At 51.6% G+C, this 17495-nt stretch overlaps 1 protein-coding gene across 1 annotated transcript in view; it reads left to right on the top strand.

Moving 5' to 3' along the window:
• Positions 1–17495, top strand: part of LOC116936958 (mucin-2-like) — a 138917-nt gene that overhangs the window by 103394 nt on the left and 18028 nt on the right. The window contains exons 8-21 of the mRNA XM_076056988.1: positions 3646–3783; positions 5669–5824; positions 6397–6485; positions 6774–6900; positions 7787–7897; positions 9317–9446; positions 9865–9914; positions 10040–10069; positions 10918–11021; positions 11984–12129; positions 12738–12876; positions 14419–14520; positions 14970–15164; positions 17246–17485. Coding sequence (XP_075913103.1) covers positions 3646–3783; positions 5669–5824; positions 6397–6485; positions 6774–6900; positions 7787–7897; positions 9317–9446; positions 9865–9914; positions 10040–10069; positions 10918–11021; positions 11984–12129; positions 12738–12876; positions 14419–14520; positions 14970–15164; positions 17246–17485 — 1757 coding nt within the window. The remainder of the gene's footprint in view (positions 1–3645; positions 3784–5668; positions 5825–6396; positions 6486–6773; positions 6901–7786; positions 7898–9316; positions 9447–9864; positions 9915–10039; positions 10070–10917; positions 11022–11983; positions 12130–12737; positions 12877–14418; positions 14521–14969; positions 15165–17245; positions 17486–17495) is intronic.

Below are 17495 nucleotides of genomic sequence, written 5' to 3'. Positions count from 1 at the left end.
AACAGTCCGTCACAACGCGGAACACTCACTCCGTCACAACGTGGAACACTCACTCCGTCACAACGTGGAACACTCCGTCACAACGCGGAACACTCCGTCACAACGTGGAACACTCTGTCACAACGTGGAACACTCCGTCACAACGTGGAACACTCCGTCACAACGTGGAACAATCCGTCACAACGTGGAACACTCCGTCACAACGTGGAACACTCACTTCGTCACAACGTGGAACACTCACTCCGTCACAACGTGGAACACTCCGTCACAACGTGGAACACTCACTCCGTCACAACGTGGAACACTCCGTCACAACGTGGAACACTCACTCCGTCACAACGTGGAACACTCCGTCACAACGTGGAACACTCACTCTGTCACAACGTGGAACACTCCGTCACAACGTGGAACACTCCATCACAACGAGGAACACTCACTCTGTCACAACGTGGAACACTCCGTCTCAACGTGGAACACTCACTCTGTCACAACGTGGAACACTCCGTCACAACGTGGAACACTCCGTCACAACGTGGAACACTCCGTCACAACGTGGAACACTCCGTCACAACGTGGAACACTCCGTCACAACGTGGAACACTCCGTCACAACGTGGAACACTCACTCCGTCACAACGTGGAACACTCCGTCACAACGTGGAACACTCCGTCACAACGTGGAACACTCCATCACAACGTGGAACACTCCGTCACAACGAGGAACACTCCTTCACAACGTGGAACACTCCGTCACAACGTGGAACACTCCGTCACAACGTGGAACACTCACTCCGTCACAACGTGGAACACTCCGTCACAACGTGGAACACTCCGTCACAACGTGGAACACTCCGTCACAACGTGGATCACTCACACTGTCACAACGTGGAACACTCCGTCACAACGTGGAACACTCCGTCACAACGTGGAACACTCCGTCACAACGTGGAACACTCTGTCACAACGCGGAACACTCCGTCACAACGTGGAACACTCCGTCACAACGTGGAACACTCCGTCACAACGTGGAACACTCACTCTGTCACAACGTGGTACACTCACTCCGTCACAACGTGGAACACTCCGTCACAACGTGGAACACTCCGTCACAACGTGGAACACTCCGTCACAACGTGGAACACTCCGTCACAACGTGGAACACTCCGTCACAACGTGGAACACTCCGTCACAACGTGGAACACTCACTTCGTCACAACGTGGAACACTCCGTCACAACGTGGAACACTCCGTCACAACGTGGAACACTCCGTCACAACGCGGAACACTCCGTCACAACGTGGAACACTCCGTCACAACGTGGATCACTCACTCCGTCACAACGTGGAACACTCCGTCACAACGTGGAACACTCACACCGTCACAACGTGGAACACTCCGTCACAACGTGGAACACTCCGTCACAACGTGGAACACTCACTCTGTCACAACGTGGAACACTCCGTCACAACGTGGAACACTCACTCTGTCACAACGTGGAACACTCCGTCACAACGTGGAACACTCACACCGTCACAACGTGGAACACTCCGTCACAACGTGGAACACTCACTCTGTCACAACGTGGAACACTCCGTCACAACGTGGAACACTCACTCTGTCACAACGTGGAACACTCCGTCACAACGTGGAACACTCCGTCACAACGTGGAACACTCACACCGTCACAACGTGGAACACTCCGTCACAACGTGGAACACTCACTCCGTCACAACGTGGAACACTCCGTCACAACGTGGAACACTCCGTCACAACGTGGAACACTCCGTCACAACGTGGAACACTCACTCCGTCACAACGTGGAACACTCCGTCACAACGTGGAACACTCCGTCACAACACGGAACACTCCGTCACAACGTGGAACACTCCGTCACAACGCGGAACACTCCGTCACAACGCGGAACACTCCGTCACAACGTGGAACACTCCGTCACAACGTGGAACACTCACTCCGTCACAACGTGGAACACTCACTCCGTCACAACGTGGAACACTCCGTCACAACGTGGAACACTCCGTCACAACGTGGAACACTCCGTCACAACGCGGAACACTCCGTCACAACGTGGAACACTCCGTCACAACGTGGATCACTCACTCCGTCACAACGTGGAACACTCACTCTGTCACAACGTGGAACACTCTGTCACAACGTGGAACACTCACACCGTCACAACGTGGAACACTCCGTCACAACGTGGAACACTCACTCTGTCACAACGTGGAACACTCCGTCACAACGTGGAACACTCACTCTGTCACAACGTGGAACACTCCGTCACAACGTGGAACACTCCGTCACAACGTGGAACACTCACACCGTCACAACGTGGAACACTCCGTCACAACGTGGAACACTCACTCTGTCACAACGTGGAACACTCCGTCACAACGTGGAACACTCACACCGTCACAACGTGGAACACTCCGTCACAACGTGGAACACTCCGTCACAACGTGGAACACTCCGTCACAACGTGGAACACTCCGTCACAACGTGGATCACTCACTCCGTCACAACGTGGAACACTCACTCTGTCACAACGTGGAACACTCCGTCACAACGTGGAACACTCACACCGTCACAACGTGGAACACTCCGTCACAACGTGGAACACTCACTCTGTCACAACGTGGAACACTCCGTCACAACGTGGAACACTCCGTCACAACGTGGATCACTCACTCTGTCACAACATGGAACACTCACTCCGTCACAACGTGGATCACTCACTCTGTCACAACGTGGAACACTCCGTCACAACGTGGAACACTCCGTCACAACGCGGAACACTCCGTCACAACGTGGAACACTCCGTCACAACGTGGAACACTCCGTCACAACGTGGAACACTCCGTCACAACGTGGATCACTCACTCCGTCACAACGTGGAACACTCACTCTGTCACAACGTGGAACACTTCGTCACAACGTGGAACACTCCGTCACAACGTGGATCACTCACTCTGTCACAACGTGGAACACTCCGTCACAACGTGGAACACTCCGTCACAACGTGGAACACTCCGTCACAACGTGGAACACTCCGTCACAACGTGGAACGTGCTCCGTCACAACATGGAACACTCACTCCGTCACAACGTGGAACACTCACTCCGTCACAACGTGGAACACTCTGTCACAACGTGGAACACTCACTCTGTCACAACGTGGAACACTCACTCCGTCACAACGTGGAACACTCACTCCGTCACAACGTGGAACACTCACTCCGTCACAACGTGGAACACTCCGTCACAACGTGGAACACTCTGTCACAACGTGGAACACTCCGTCACAACGAGGAACGTGCTCCGTTGTAACATGGAGCGCTCGTTTCATTGCAACTCGGCTTCCGAGCTGTCGACGGCGAACTACTTTGTTGAGCTGCGCAGGTGAGCGGTACGGCGACGCGGTGACGCAGTGACGCGGTGGCACAACCTCAAGTGTGTGCGAGTAGTACACCGTAGCTCGCCGAACTTTATCGTCACGTTACTTATGGGTACATTGGTCTCTCCGCTTCACGCGCTACTACTACCGCACTAAACAAGGACTTTATTTTCACGTTTGCCTTGCCCTCGCCCCCTGTGCCTTCGCGCATCCCCATGCTCGGCGTTATCCCCAGACTACCTGAAGGTCTTCCGCCAGAGCTCGGACTACATCCAGGTGATCACGCACTTTGGGCTCAAGATCCAGGTCCAGCTCCAACCGATCATGCAGGTCTACTTGAGCCTGCCGGACGCGATGCAGGGGCACGTCACGGGTACGTCGTTCAACGCGGAGCCGCCATCGCAACCAATGCCTCAGTCGTGCTGGGGGCAAATCAGTCTGGGCAAATATTCACTTCCTTCCCCTTAATGGGGGGTACATGGTATTAGGGGTCGTCCATAAATGACGTCACGCACCTGGGGGGGGGGGTGGGGTGGGGGGAGGGTGGTCAGACATTTGTGACGATGTGTGACGAGGGGTGGGGCGGTTGACGTCACGTAAAAATGCGCAACTTTAGATAAATATAGACAACACGTTCTACTTAATGAATTCTCCTACAACATCAGAGTGCAGCGCCACATTAAATACGCACTACAATGAAAATAGTTTAAAGGGATTTGAAGCATGTTTTCTTTTTGTGGGGGGGGGGGGGGCAGAGCTTTAGTCATATTTGTAGGGGGGGGAGTCTGACTTTTTGTGACGCCGTGTGACGAAGGGGGTGGGTCAAAAATCGTCCAAAATCGCGTGAAGTCACTTATGGATGGCCCCTTAATGACACTACAGGTGGTTTTTATTGTAAAAAAATTGGTCAAAGTAGGTGAAATGAACAGTCTAAAATATATATTTTATTATTTTATTGTTTCCCTTCAACGTGACTTTACCGAAAGAACCAAGTATATATATAGTCTAAAATTAATTTGTGCAACAACATTTGCCAGTACTTTGGTCTTTCAAGAATAGCTTACAGGACAGTATCGTACACATAACACGATGACAAACGTGAACAGTGATCGCTTGATGCTTGCGACGGTTTCAACAGAACGGGTTAGTATGGCATTATTAGAGTACAAAGGCTTTACATGTAAACCCTCCACTCAGATCATGTATGCAAAGTGTGAATGCATGGTACTGTATTATCCCATGTTGTAGCTGCTCACCCCAATCTATGAATGCTCCGACAGTGCGTTGTCTATGTGCTGTTTGCCTTGTGGCGTTCTCTGGTCTGATTCTAGTGAGGCTAGGCCCTAAAAAAAAGCTGTCTTTGGTGTAGGCCTTTCAGTTTCAACGACATTGGCATCAATTATTATGCATGTTCCCCACAAGTATTGTGTGTCGTCAATGCACTACATCTTTACACCTGTTTTATTGCCAGAAAGGGTAAAATCTATTATTTTTCATATGATACTGGCACAACCGTGATATCAGTGAGTAGTTTGCGCGCCCTAGGGTGTGGATTCAGTGCTCAGAATGCGTCATTTGGTCATTAACTGGACAATCGGATTCTACAGACACCCCTCCCCCACCCTCCATTAGTGCGTTAAACCGAGGATTCACTGTACACGTGACCCCCGCTGCCTACGATCTAATTGGATCCTGAACGACGGCCGGAAGTCGAGCTGTCGCCGTAGGCAGAACCCTTATCTCCCATAGGTGCAACGTTATAAATTGGGGGGTTCCATTCCTGGAAACCATGAAAATACCAAAATCGACCACGAAAACCAATAAAAATAACCCTGACTTAGCATCGCTTGCAATTGGCAAAAACAAATACTTTACATTGGAAAATCCTTGACTACTTTTCTGCACGTGCATCAACGTCTCCTCTTCTCAGACGCAGCGGAAGGCGAAACAAAAAAAAACCGTTTCACAAACAAGCGAAGAGCACTGCGAAAGAGATGCCACCTGTGCACTATGACACCCTACACTACGAGCCTGCGCATGACACGTGCGGACTCATCGGTTAGCAGTAGTTAGGGGGTCTTACCGACCATAAGGTCGTAAAAGCAGGGTTGGGGACGGGGGGGGAGGGGTGCGCGCAAGTCGGGGGAGGGAAGGTCACCTGTGCCCCTGCGAGACGTCAACGAGCGAGCGACGGGTGGGGTAGGAACGGGCGCGGTTCCCGGCGAACTTCACCCCGGTGCTCTTGTGCGGTCCCCCAGGACTGTGCGGCAACTTCAATGGGGAGGAGGCGGACGAGCGCGTGACGCCGCAGCGAGTGCCCGAGGCGAGCGAGGCTGCGTTCCTCGCCTCCTGGAACCTCCTGCAGGGAGTCTCCCACCGCCGCTTCACCCACGGATCCAAGACATGCGCGGACGGTGAGGCACCCGACCCCTGCACCCCTCCAGCGGTCGGGGCGGCGGTGGTTCCCTCACCTGGGGCGTCCGAGTTCATAGTTTTGGTAGAGCCCTGTGAGCCATTCGGCTCTTGAATCGGGTGCAACCGCCACAAAAAAAAAAAAAACACGAACAAGAAAAACACCTTAAAGTGACTACGTGTGTTGACTGTGCAAAGCAGAAATTCCATGGGAAAAAAAAAAAACAGCAAAAATATTCCTGAAAAAGCACCGTGCACCAACGCTTTGTGCAAAAAATCCCAGTGGAATGCAAGTCATACAAAAACAACAACAACCACAACAACCACAAGACAACTAAGATTAAGGCCATCAGTCTAGCGCCGTACTACAATAAACAACGGGGGGTACTGGGGGGTGGCAACTCTAGGGAGTTAGGTGAGATTCCTCCATGGGATACCTGTAACATCTTTAGGTGGTATAAGAATGGGGGGGGGAGGGGGGGGGGTTGGGGCAGGGGGGGAGGGCGACAAGGTGCATCTTTGCTGGCCAAAAGCAGCCAAATAATCCAATGCTGGTGCCGTTTTGTCTTCGCAGACGAGCTCAAGCGCAGCTGCCACGGCGAGATCTTCTCAGACGTCTTCCGCGACTGCCTGGGCCACCTCGACCCCACTCCGCACCTTCAGGTGCCAGCCCTGGCACCGATCTCGGGCCTCCCTGCGCTCACGGCCAACACCGGTGACGATTATCTGAACCGGCCCCGGGCCTCCCCCAGGTTGACTCGGCCTCGGATGAGTACCCGGTGCGTTGTGTAAACATCGCCACTGGGCGAGACAAAGGCGGCCGGGCGTGGTGATGGCCACCCACCCCCCGCACGTGCCAGTGCCGGCCTTCATAGGTGCTCGCTAACAGCACTTGCCCCTACAGTCTGTTACAGGCTACACGCGTTGGATCTTTTGTCTTTGTCTTTGCAGAGCTGTGAGTTTGACGTGTGCCACTGTGAGAGGAGCGAGCCGTGCTACTGTGCGGCGCTGGGCTCTCTGGCTCGGGCCTGTGCCCTGCGCGGGGTGCCCGTGTACAACTGGAGCCGCGGAGTCTGCGGTGAGAACCCAAGGACGGGGTTGGCACCGGACGCTGACGACTTCACGACGAAAAAACACCCCGGTCACATTAAAATTGACGAAATTCACAGCTCTAAGAATGACACATTGGTTTGACCGTCAAAAGATGAGCCTGCATCTCATGTGGCGGAAGGGCATGGAAAAGTGATGCCTTTTGCTCTGTGTGTGGACCAGAGTGTCACTTGAACCAATCCCAGAGGTAGCTCTGTAATATACGCTTCCGCGGGCCCTTTTGCTTGGACGAGAGTGTCAGTTGCATAAGACAAGGAGATCCCAGAGGGAGCTCTGTGATATCTCCTTCTGTGGGCCGTTCTATTAGACCGGAGGGTTGCACTGCTCTGTAGAGAAGATTCTTAATCTCATGACATGATACCGATGGCACAAACGGCATAAAATTGGGGTACTTTTAAAGTAGAGATTAAAAAAGTAGATAAAAGGTTAGGAGCTGAGTGGACTCGCCGATGACTGGTACCAGCGGTGTTAAGATCGGCCTCTGTGGAGGAGGTTCATGAAGGACGCCACTGGGCAGTTGGAGGCAGTCGCCGTCCCAAAAGCAGCGGACGGTAAAGGAGCGACGCTCATAACAACGAGCGGCTAAAGGGCAGCAGGTTGGCACGGCGGCGAGCCAGCTGGTGCATCTGCCAGTCATCTCAGTCAGTCGAGCCACGGAACCTGGGTCTCGTCCTGTGACCTAGCACCCAACCCGGCACAGGCATCCGCGTGAAGTAGCCGCCGCTTAAGTGGCGAACGACGGTTGCCGCCGTCGTCGATGTCCGCTCTTGGTGATGCACAAGTGCCGCGGTGGCTGATGGCTTGCTGTCGCTGTTGTCATTGTCGCCGCTGCCGCCGATCGCTCTGGCTCACAGAGGAGTCGTGCCCGGCCGGGCAGCAGTTCTCCTACTCGGTGGACTCGTGCCGGAGCACGTGCCACGGACTCGGGGAGCCACACGCCTGCGCCGGGGAGGGGCCTTCTACAGGTACCAAAGATCCCCCATATAGCCTGTAACAGACTGTAGGGGCAAGTGCTGTTAGCGAGCACCTATGAAGGCCGGAACGGTACACGAGGGGGTGGGTGGCCAGCACCACGCCCGACCGCCTGTCTCCCTAGTGGCGATGTTTACACACCGCACCAGGTACTCGTTTGAGGCTGAGTCAACCTAGGGGAGGCCCGGGACCGGTTCAGATAATCGTCACTGGTGTTGGCCGTGAGCGGGAATCGAACCCGGGTCACCAGGTTCATAGGAATTGATAAACGCTACCATACTGCCTCTACTTGACTACTGTGACATCGTGTATAAATAGGCCCAAGTACTGTACTGAAGAAGCTTGACTCAATTTGTCACTCGGCCTTAAGATTTGCATTGAACTGCCCATATAGGACTCACCACTGTGATCTCTACATTGGGTCAAACGTAACATCTCTTAATGTTCGACGGCTTGTGCACCAGATCTTATTTATTCACGATGTACTTACAAAAAAAACCGCAGACTACCTGCTGGATCTCCTCTCTGTTTCAAAGAACAAATTTGACCTCAGGTCTTCGCTCATTTACCAGCTTCACATTCCCTATTGCCGTACAAAAACTGGAGGAAGGGCCTTTGCTATTGATGCCCCCAGGGTCTGGAATGCTATTGCCAATAAACTGCAACTTGAATCGCTACCAATGAGATCTTCTCTCAAAACTGCTCTAGAGGAGTTGTACACCCCTAGCTGCCACTGCTATTCATTGGCGTAAAATAAAATAAAATGTTTTTACTCCCAATGACACAGCAAAGTATTATCTGTATTTTGATTTAGCGTGCTGATCTTAAAGGTGCATTGAACAATGTTTGATACTCCGACTGATGCTTCTGTTGTTTGTGGAGTAACTCATGCAGCCAGCTATGGCTCTAGGATTTGGTGTTACATGTTATTATTTATGTAGTTTATTGTAAAAATCCGGTCACAGTCCCTATGATCACTGTTACGTTGCAATTATGGCTTTATTTTTTGTGATTTCAAAAACGTTTTTGGGTTTGGACATGTTTGTTGTTGTTGTAGTACGGGGTTAGACTGATGGCCTTAATCTAAGTTGTCTTGTGGTTGTTGTTGTTGTTATTTGACTTGCATCCCACTGGGATTTTTTGCACACAGCGTTGGTGTACGGTGCTTTTCTCAGGAATATTTTTGCTGGTTTTTTTCATGGATTTTCTGTTTGCACAGTCACACGCAGTCACTTTAAGATGTTTCTCTTGTTCGTGTTTTTGTTTTTTTGTTTGTTGCGGTTGCACCCGATTCAAGAGACGAATGGCTCACAGGACTATACCAAAATAAAGAAACTGAAACTGAGCCTCTACATTAGCACCGCTCTCTGGCCCTCCTCCTCTGACCTTCTCCCTCTCTCTGTAACCCACAGGCTGCGTGTGTGCAGAGGGGACTTTCATGGACCACGAGGGAGCGTGTGTTCCGGGCATCGAGTGCCCATGCTACACAGGTCACGACATTGTCCCGCCTGGGAAATTCTACTGGGTCGGCGATCTAGCCTGGTATGAATGGTCGCCCTCGTGGGCCTTTTCCACTGCCGCATCCGAGCCGAGCCAGAGCAGAGCGACCCTTCGTGGTATAGGTGGGATTTTTTTTTCCCCCACTGGCCGTTAGCAAGTGCCGAGCTATAGCTGAAACATCTGCCAAGCAGGGGCAGGAGCTGGGGCAAATGATGCCATTGTGGCGGCGTGACATTCAATAAATAACACGTGCAAATGACGCGACATCGCCGCGCCATTTGCACGTGCCTTGGCTTGCTCTAAGGATTGTCCTTACCAACAATTTAAATAATCGATTTCTGGCTTTTATTTTCTAGCCGGGCCATGTCACTTTCCCAGGGAGGGGAGGGGGGGGGGCGGAGGGGTGAATTAGTACACATGAGAGCTTTAACCACGCCCTGTTGATGTGTCTCCTTGGCAGTGCTTGCGAGTACGGAGTTCTCAGGTGCGAAAACCCCATCACCATGCTCGGTGAGTCCTGCAGCACAAATCCCCCCCATCACCACCAACACCACAAACGATACCATTGACCACACTGCCACCACGCGAGGTTCTCACCGATGTCTGGCGCTCTCTGTATCCCCACGTGACCGCAGGCGGAAGAATGCGACGTGAAAGCCCCCTCCGTAAGTTTGCCTGCCCTCACAGACCGCATAAACCACCACCACCACCACGGCTCACAACTCACTCGCTCACTTGCTAACTTTCTCACCCACTCACTCAACCAACTCGTTCGCTCGCTTATTAATTCAAAGACAAAAAAGACCCCCCACATAGCCTTAATGTGCTGTTGTTGGGTAAGTACTGTCAGCAAGGCCAGCACAGCTGAGTCGACCTAGGAGAGGCCCAGGACCGATTCAGATATTCACCAGCGTTATTGGTCGTGAGCGGGAATCAAACTCGGGTCGCCGGGTCCATAGCGCAGCACGCTAACCGCCACACTGCCACTCTCCCCACACTCACCACCCAACTCAGCCACCCACCCACTCACTGCACTGCAGGTCACGTCCACTTCTCTGTCCGCTTCTTCCCTCGCACCGCTCAACAGTAGAATTACCTCCCTCCCGTCATCGTCTCTTTCCCGAAGCTTCGGACAACTTTCGGCCCATCTCAACGAACAGGATTGAATCACGAACGCCTTTGGCAATCGCACCGTTTCTCACGGTGCCAGGAGGGTCTGTCCCATGGCCTCCTGCCGGCGGGTAGCGTTCAACACACCTCACATGATGGCCTTAACGTGCACATAGCCTGGCACAAGCGCCATGGTGATGTCACCGCCACGTAGTGGCAAATAGCGGCTGTTGTCGTTGTGATGCTAATCGAGTAATCTGCGGTCAATTTTTTTGCATTCGAAATTGGCAAATTTGTGTTTTTGACATGCCCAGCGTGCGCATTGGCCTGCTACTCTTTTCGCGAATGGCGGCACGGGATATTTTGTATTTGATGTCCTCCATGGTGAAATGTCATTGGGCAGAGGTCGAAAATGCCCTCCAACTTCTGGTCGATGGCAGCGCCCTGAGAGGCAGGAGCCACGTGAAGGCCTGCGAGAGGACCTGCCAGACCATCAACTTGCCCTGCGTGAGTACACTCGACCCCCCCTTAGACACAGCCCACGGGGTTGGCTTTTACCCACCACTCAGAGGGTTCTGTTCTATGCTCTCTTGTATGATCGCAGCAGCAGCAATAGCAGCATCAGCGATATGGTTCAGCAGCTAAAAAGCCAATGTCTGAGGGCTGCTGGCCACGACAAGAGGGCTTAAGAGGAGAAAGTTAGCGTCGCTTTGCTACTCTTCTTTAGAAAGAGCGCAGACCAAAGTGGCTTACTACCTGTTCCATGCCACTCGGGTAGCTTTGTCCTTTGCCCATGTCATGCATTGAGCATGGGGACATAAAGTATTAAACCGTGGGATATGAATTCAGACTTTAGCAAATGTCCTTTAGTGGCTTTTAAGCTATTTGGTCTGTGCTTAGCAACAGTGATAATCGTATGCTTCAGGGCGCAAGCGTTTTGACCTGTGTGATGGTGGTGGTTGAACACAGTATGGACGGGACGAAACGGTTAGTGTCCAGTAGAGATAGAGTCCTCAACACGGGCGAGTGAAGTTCACGGGAACGAGTAACCACGGTAGTAGTAGCGATAGAAGAGCGACCAGCAGGCGACTGACTGCGGCTGAGCAATCAGGAGCTGACTGGAGTGAATCGGCGAGTGCCGGAGCATCGATCGCCCCCCGTGACAACTGATTCACTCCAAATTCTCTCTGCTGCAGCAGTGAGGCAGTCACTGGGCACTCCACTACAGGCACGACAGCAGCAGGGGAAAACGTCAGCCGAAAAGTGTGCTTCGTGCGACAGTGATAACTGCTCGGCGTTAAAGACGAAGGACTTTGACATGGAGAGGAAAAAGCGACCTTCTTCGATGCCCTCTCGGCCAGACTAGTAGCACAGGCATTGCGCGATGGATGGCTCGGAGCGAAAGGCGAATCCCCGGCTTCTTACTCTTCCTCTGTGTTGTTTGCCCAACTTCTCGGCCTCCGTCTTAGCCGCCGTGCGAATCGGACTGCCCATGCGGGGATGGACTCATCCCAGACGACAACGGCAACTGTATCCCGCCGGAGGATTGTCCGTGCCGGCACCACGGCATTGTCTATGGCAAGGGGGATACAATCAAGGTGGACTGCAACGTGTGGTGAGCGAGTGGGGGGCTTAGCGCGGCGCGGCTGTCCCCAGCCTGGTGGCTGCGCGTTAAGATGGCTACCGCTTTGTGTGTGTGTGGGAGGGGAAAGACAACAGCATTTCTTCACCTGCATAGGTTTAGGACGCAGAAACTTGAATTACGGCGGGTCTTCCGACAGGACTCCGAGCACGTTTGGACATGGTCCAGTTTACAAGTGTCATTTTGGCGCAGTGAGCTTTTGTGTAATTATTAAGTGCGTTGGTGAATTTTGTACCGGTTAAACCCCGTTGAATGTGGCCGATGAGGAGGAAAAAGACACGCGGGCAAGCGACGCGTCTACTGTTTCTGCCATTTACGGGAGAATAAAAGGTGTCCGATTTGCGAGGACGGGGTTTTCCAGGAGGCGCATCCGTGACATTGTGAAAGCAGCCGGGACCCGCCTGTGACGTCACATCCGGGCGGCGCGGAAGCCACCGACTTTTGGTTCTCCTTAGACTTGACCAAATACCCGTCGGGATATAAATTGTTTTTGTTATTCCGAGAGAAAATATTGGGCTAGGGGGTTTGAAGGGCCCGCCGCCCCGCTCCCTTTGAGACGTCGCGCGCGTGCGCGGGTGCAGCACGTGCGGCGGCGGCGCGTGGAGCTGCAACTCGGCCGAGTGCCCCGGCACGTGCCGCATGTACGGGGACGGCCACTACGTCACCTTCGACGGCAAGAGGTTCGTCTTCGACGGGAACTGCGACTCCAGCATCGTGCAGGTGGGCACCAGAACGGACGCGCCTTGCTCACGCACGCCACGGGCTGACGTCGTGCGAGTGAACGCATTAATTTATAATTAATCCGTAACAATAATTTGTGACTATCAGGCGCCTTTCACGATAAAATCTCGAGGCGCCACGCACAAAGAAGAATAAGCATGAACCGGGGGGGGCGGGGGGGGTGGGAGGGGCAGAAGAAGAGCCAGAGGATCAAAGTGCATGAGAGGAAAACTGGTTTTGGTGATGTGTGTGTTTAGTCGGGACTTACAAACATCGACATTTCTACATGTGTGTTGAACTTCTTTCGCACCGTACTTAGCCAACCGTGCTAATCGGAGGTGCGGGGTAAGGACAACAAACTAAACACAACAGGCAGTTCAAAAGAAATGTAGTATAGTGGTGTAGTGTATAGTAGTGTATAGTGTAGCGTATAGTGGTGTAGCGTATAGTAGTGTATAGTGTAGCGTATAGTGGTGTAGTGTATAGTAGTGTATAGTGTAGTGTATAGTAGTGTCGTGTATAGTGGTGTAGTGTATACTAGTGTAGTGTATAGTAGTGTAGTATATAGTGTAGTGTATAGTAGTGTAGTATATAGTGTAGTGTAGTACATAGCGTAAAGTGTAGTATAGTGGTGTATTGTATAGTAGTGTTAAGTGTAGTGTATAGTAGTGGAGTGTATAGTGTAGTGTATAGTAGTGTAGCATATAGTGTAGTGTAGTCCATAGTGTAGTGTAGTATGTAGTGTAAAGTGTAGTATGTAGTGTAAAGTGTAGTATGTAGTGTAGTATACAGTGTAGTACATAGTGTAAAGTGTAGTATGTAGTGTAGTATATAGTGTAGTGTAGTACATAGTGTAAAGTGTAGTATGTAGTGTAGTATATAGTGTAGTACATAGTGTAAAGTGTAGTATGTAGTGTAGTCTATTGTGTAAAGTGTAGTATAGTAGTGTAGTGTATAGCAGTGTAGTACAGTAGTGTATAGTGTAGTATATAGCGTAGTATGTAGTGTAGTATACTAGTGTAGTGTATAATAGTATAAGGCAGTGTGTAGTGGTAGTATAAGGTAGTGTATAGTAGTGTATAGAAGTGTAGTGTATAGTAGTGTATAGTGTAGTGTATAGTGTAGTGTGTAGTGTAGTGTATAGTGGTGTATAGTAATGTTTACTGTATAGTGTAGTATGTAGTGTATAGTGTAGTGTATAGTGGTGTATAGTAATGTATAGTGTATAGTGTAGTGTATAGTGTAGTGTATAGTGTAGTGTATAGTAGTGTATAGTATAGTGTCTAGTATAGTGTGTAGTGTAGTGTATAGTGTAGTGTATAGTGTAGTGTATAGTATAGTGTGTAGTGTAGTGTATAGTGGTGTATAGTAATGTTTACTGTATAGTGTATAGTACACTATACACTATACAGCAGGCAGCGCCACAACTGGGTGGGGGAGAATGATCGCACAAAATGGGCGGATTTACCTATGGACGAACGGAGGGATGCACGACGGTTGGATGGATGGATCACCAAATTGTGCTCGCTTTGTGCCGACCAGGACTACTGCTCCACAGCCGAGGGCAACTTTCAGATCATCACCGGCAAGGACTGCAGCGCTGTGGACTCGAGCTGCTCCAAGGCGATCCGCTTCTACATCAAGGTGAAGTCAAGAGCCACTCCGGTGGCCGGCTGACCGCGCTGCGACGCGGGCTGGGTTAAGCGCGAGCTTTCCAAGCGCTGCGAGTTGATGAGCTTGCGCGTCTCGGTGTACGCGCGAGTCGATTGGTTCCTTCGATAAGTCTACGCTGGCTCTTTGTTCTTGGCATAGCAATTGAGTGTGCAAACGAGGGAGTGCAAAAGTTCGCGGTGTCCACGGGCCAGGAGAGGTCCAGGAAGTTTAGACGACAGGTTCCCTCACCCCCATCGCCAGTTGAGTTTATTCCCTGGCATCAGGGTCCATGCCGAGTGTGCTTGGCCACTGGGGTCTTTCTGTCGTCTCCCTCCCTCCTTCAAACTTTCCCTCTCCTCACCTCCCTCTGTAACCCCGTCCCGCCCGCCTCACCTCCCTCCATCTTCTCCCTCCCTCTCTCCCTTCCTCGTCCACTCCAGGATTACAACGTGGAGGTTCACATGGTGGCCGGGGAGGTGATGGTGGTGCCCGTGGCCGGAAAGATCCCGGCGATGGTGGATGACCTGACCATCCACTCGGTGGGGCTCTACCGCATCGTGCAGACCGGCATCGGCATCATGGTCATGTGGGACCGGCGCACGAGCATCTTCGTCAAGGTCGACTCCAAGTACAAGGTCAGCGTTGCGGTGGTGGTGTTGGTGGTGATTTTGGTGGTGGTTGGTGGCGATGGTGCTGGAGGTGGTGGTGGTGGCGTCATGGTCACGTGGGACCAGCGCACGAGCATCTTCGTCACAGGTCGACTCCAAGTACACGGTCAGGGCCAAAGCCAAGGTGGTGCAATGTACAGGAGATAGAAATGGACGGTGGTTGCTATGCTGCTGCTGGACGTGGCTGCCTCCCCCGCGGTGCGATCAAACTCCGTGGAGGCGGCAGCGAGGGTTCGGCGGATCGCCGCACAGATGTTGCGAATATCCCTTCCCCCAGGGTGCTGCGTTGAGGAGGATCCACACCCTGGCTCACCAGGAGTTGGCAGTGGAGCACGTGGATTAATAGCCATCTGTTTCGATCTGCATGGGGTAGTGGTGTTGTTGTTGCCCTCTCGGGCACATGGGTTTGTCTTTGTGTATACGTGTATAAGCACTTAATAATTAGCTGAAAAACATTAACACATCGAGGTCCGTAGGGCTTGGGCAGCTGTTGGCACCGGGATCATTTTCCTACTCCCTTTCCCACTCGTCTACGATTCATCGCGTGTCCGAGTTGTTGTGTCTTTTCAACGGGGAGAGCGAAACCTGTGCGTGTAGAATAATAATAATTATTCCGCTTATTATTGTTAGATGGAGGGGAGCAAGAGATTATGAGCCAGTCTCCAGACCTTAATCCCATAGAAAATCTGTGGAGGGAGCTGAAGGTTCGAGTTGCCAAACGTCAGCCTCGAAACCTTAATGACTTGGAGAAGATCTGCTAAGAGGAGTGGGACAAAATCCCTCCTGAGATGTGTGCAAACCTGGTGGCCAACTACAAGAAACGTCTGACCTCTGTGATTGCCAACAAGGGTTTTGCCACCAAGTACTAAGTCATGTTTTGCAGTGGGGTCAAATACTTATTTCCCTCATTAAAATGCAAATCAATTTATAACATTTTTGACATGCGTTTTTCTGGATTTTTTTGTTGTTATTCTGTCTCTCACTGTTCAAATAAACCTACCATTAAAATTATAGACTGATCATTTCTTTGTCAGTGGGCAAACGTACAAAATCAGCAGGGGATCATATACTTTTTTCCCTCACTGTATATTTAAAATAAAAAACCCACACTTTTATCCTACTCAAATGATTATTCAGACTTCCCCACAGAGTCTTAATCAGCATATAGATCCCAGACGGATGATGGAGGCCAAGTTGTCACCTCCCAACCAGGGATTTGCAATCTTTCGATTGCGAGCCACTCGCTCAACTGCCGAGCCAACTGCCCGGACAAAGAGAGGTGTTAGGGACAAAGAGAATTGTGGAGCACTGCAAATGGTTGCTTATAACCATGCCGACGGAACAGTCTCCCTAGAGGGGAGTTCTAGAAAGTCCTACACCGGCGAGATGTCCCAGAAGAGATCGGAGCTGCGTACTTTACTCCTCCACATGCGCATGAACTGCCGATCTTAGATCCATACCTGTCAACCCCTTATTAGTGCCCTACCTTATTACAGACCAATTCAGACCTTATTGGTCATCCCGTGCCCCTTATAAATCTCTCAACGTTCATCCTACAAAGTCCCATCACACTACTATAGTATACTACTACACTATTATACTACTACACTACTATATTATACTCACTATTAAACTACAACACTACTACTATACCACTATAATATGCTGCTATACTACTACTACTACACTATTATGCTAAACTACTATACTACTACACTACGATAGTTAACGCTGAAAACATACGGCAACACCTAAAAAAAGTTACGTCATACAAGAATGCCCAAAATGAAGTTATTTTAAATTATGATGTTTGGTGATTTTTTCCGGCATTTATGAAAATCTGCACCCTCCCTCCCCACCGGAAGCCACCGGACAATTATAATAATTAGATTAGGATCAAACGAGTTCAAGTTGATACAGTTTCCCTCGCGAATCCGAGGGGGTCACCCCCTTTGGGCTGCCCGGGAGCCGTAAACTCTCGGCTTCGTTTCGCTGTTTCGCTCACGGCTCGGTGCCACCCCGCTCCCGACCCCCCCCCCACACCCCAGGGCACCCTGTGCGGCCTCTGCGGCAACTACAATGGGCGCGACAGCGACGACTTGACAGCGGCCGACGGCTCCACGGCCGCGTCCGTGCTGGCGTTCGGCAACAGTTGGAGGATAAAGGAGAGCTGCGCCGCCATGACAGAGGCGGTGGAGCCTTGCCAGCAGAATCCGCACCGCCACGCGTGGGCGCTGCGCCAGTGTCACGTCCTCGCCGGTGACGTCTTCAGCTCGTGCCACGACCACGTGAGTCGCC

The sequence above is a fragment of the Petromyzon marinus genome, chromosome 79, assembly GCF_048934315.1.
Source record: "Petromyzon marinus isolate PM22_M1 ecotype Great Lakes invasive population chromosome 79, UKy_Petmar_22M1.pri1.0, whole genome shotgun sequence".
Taxonomy (NCBI): Eukaryota; Metazoa; Chordata; class Hyperoartia; order Petromyzontiformes; family Petromyzontidae; genus Petromyzon; species Petromyzon marinus.
The sequence above is the reverse complement of the archived record's forward strand: the minus strand, read 5'-3'. Positions and strand labels throughout refer to the sequence as shown.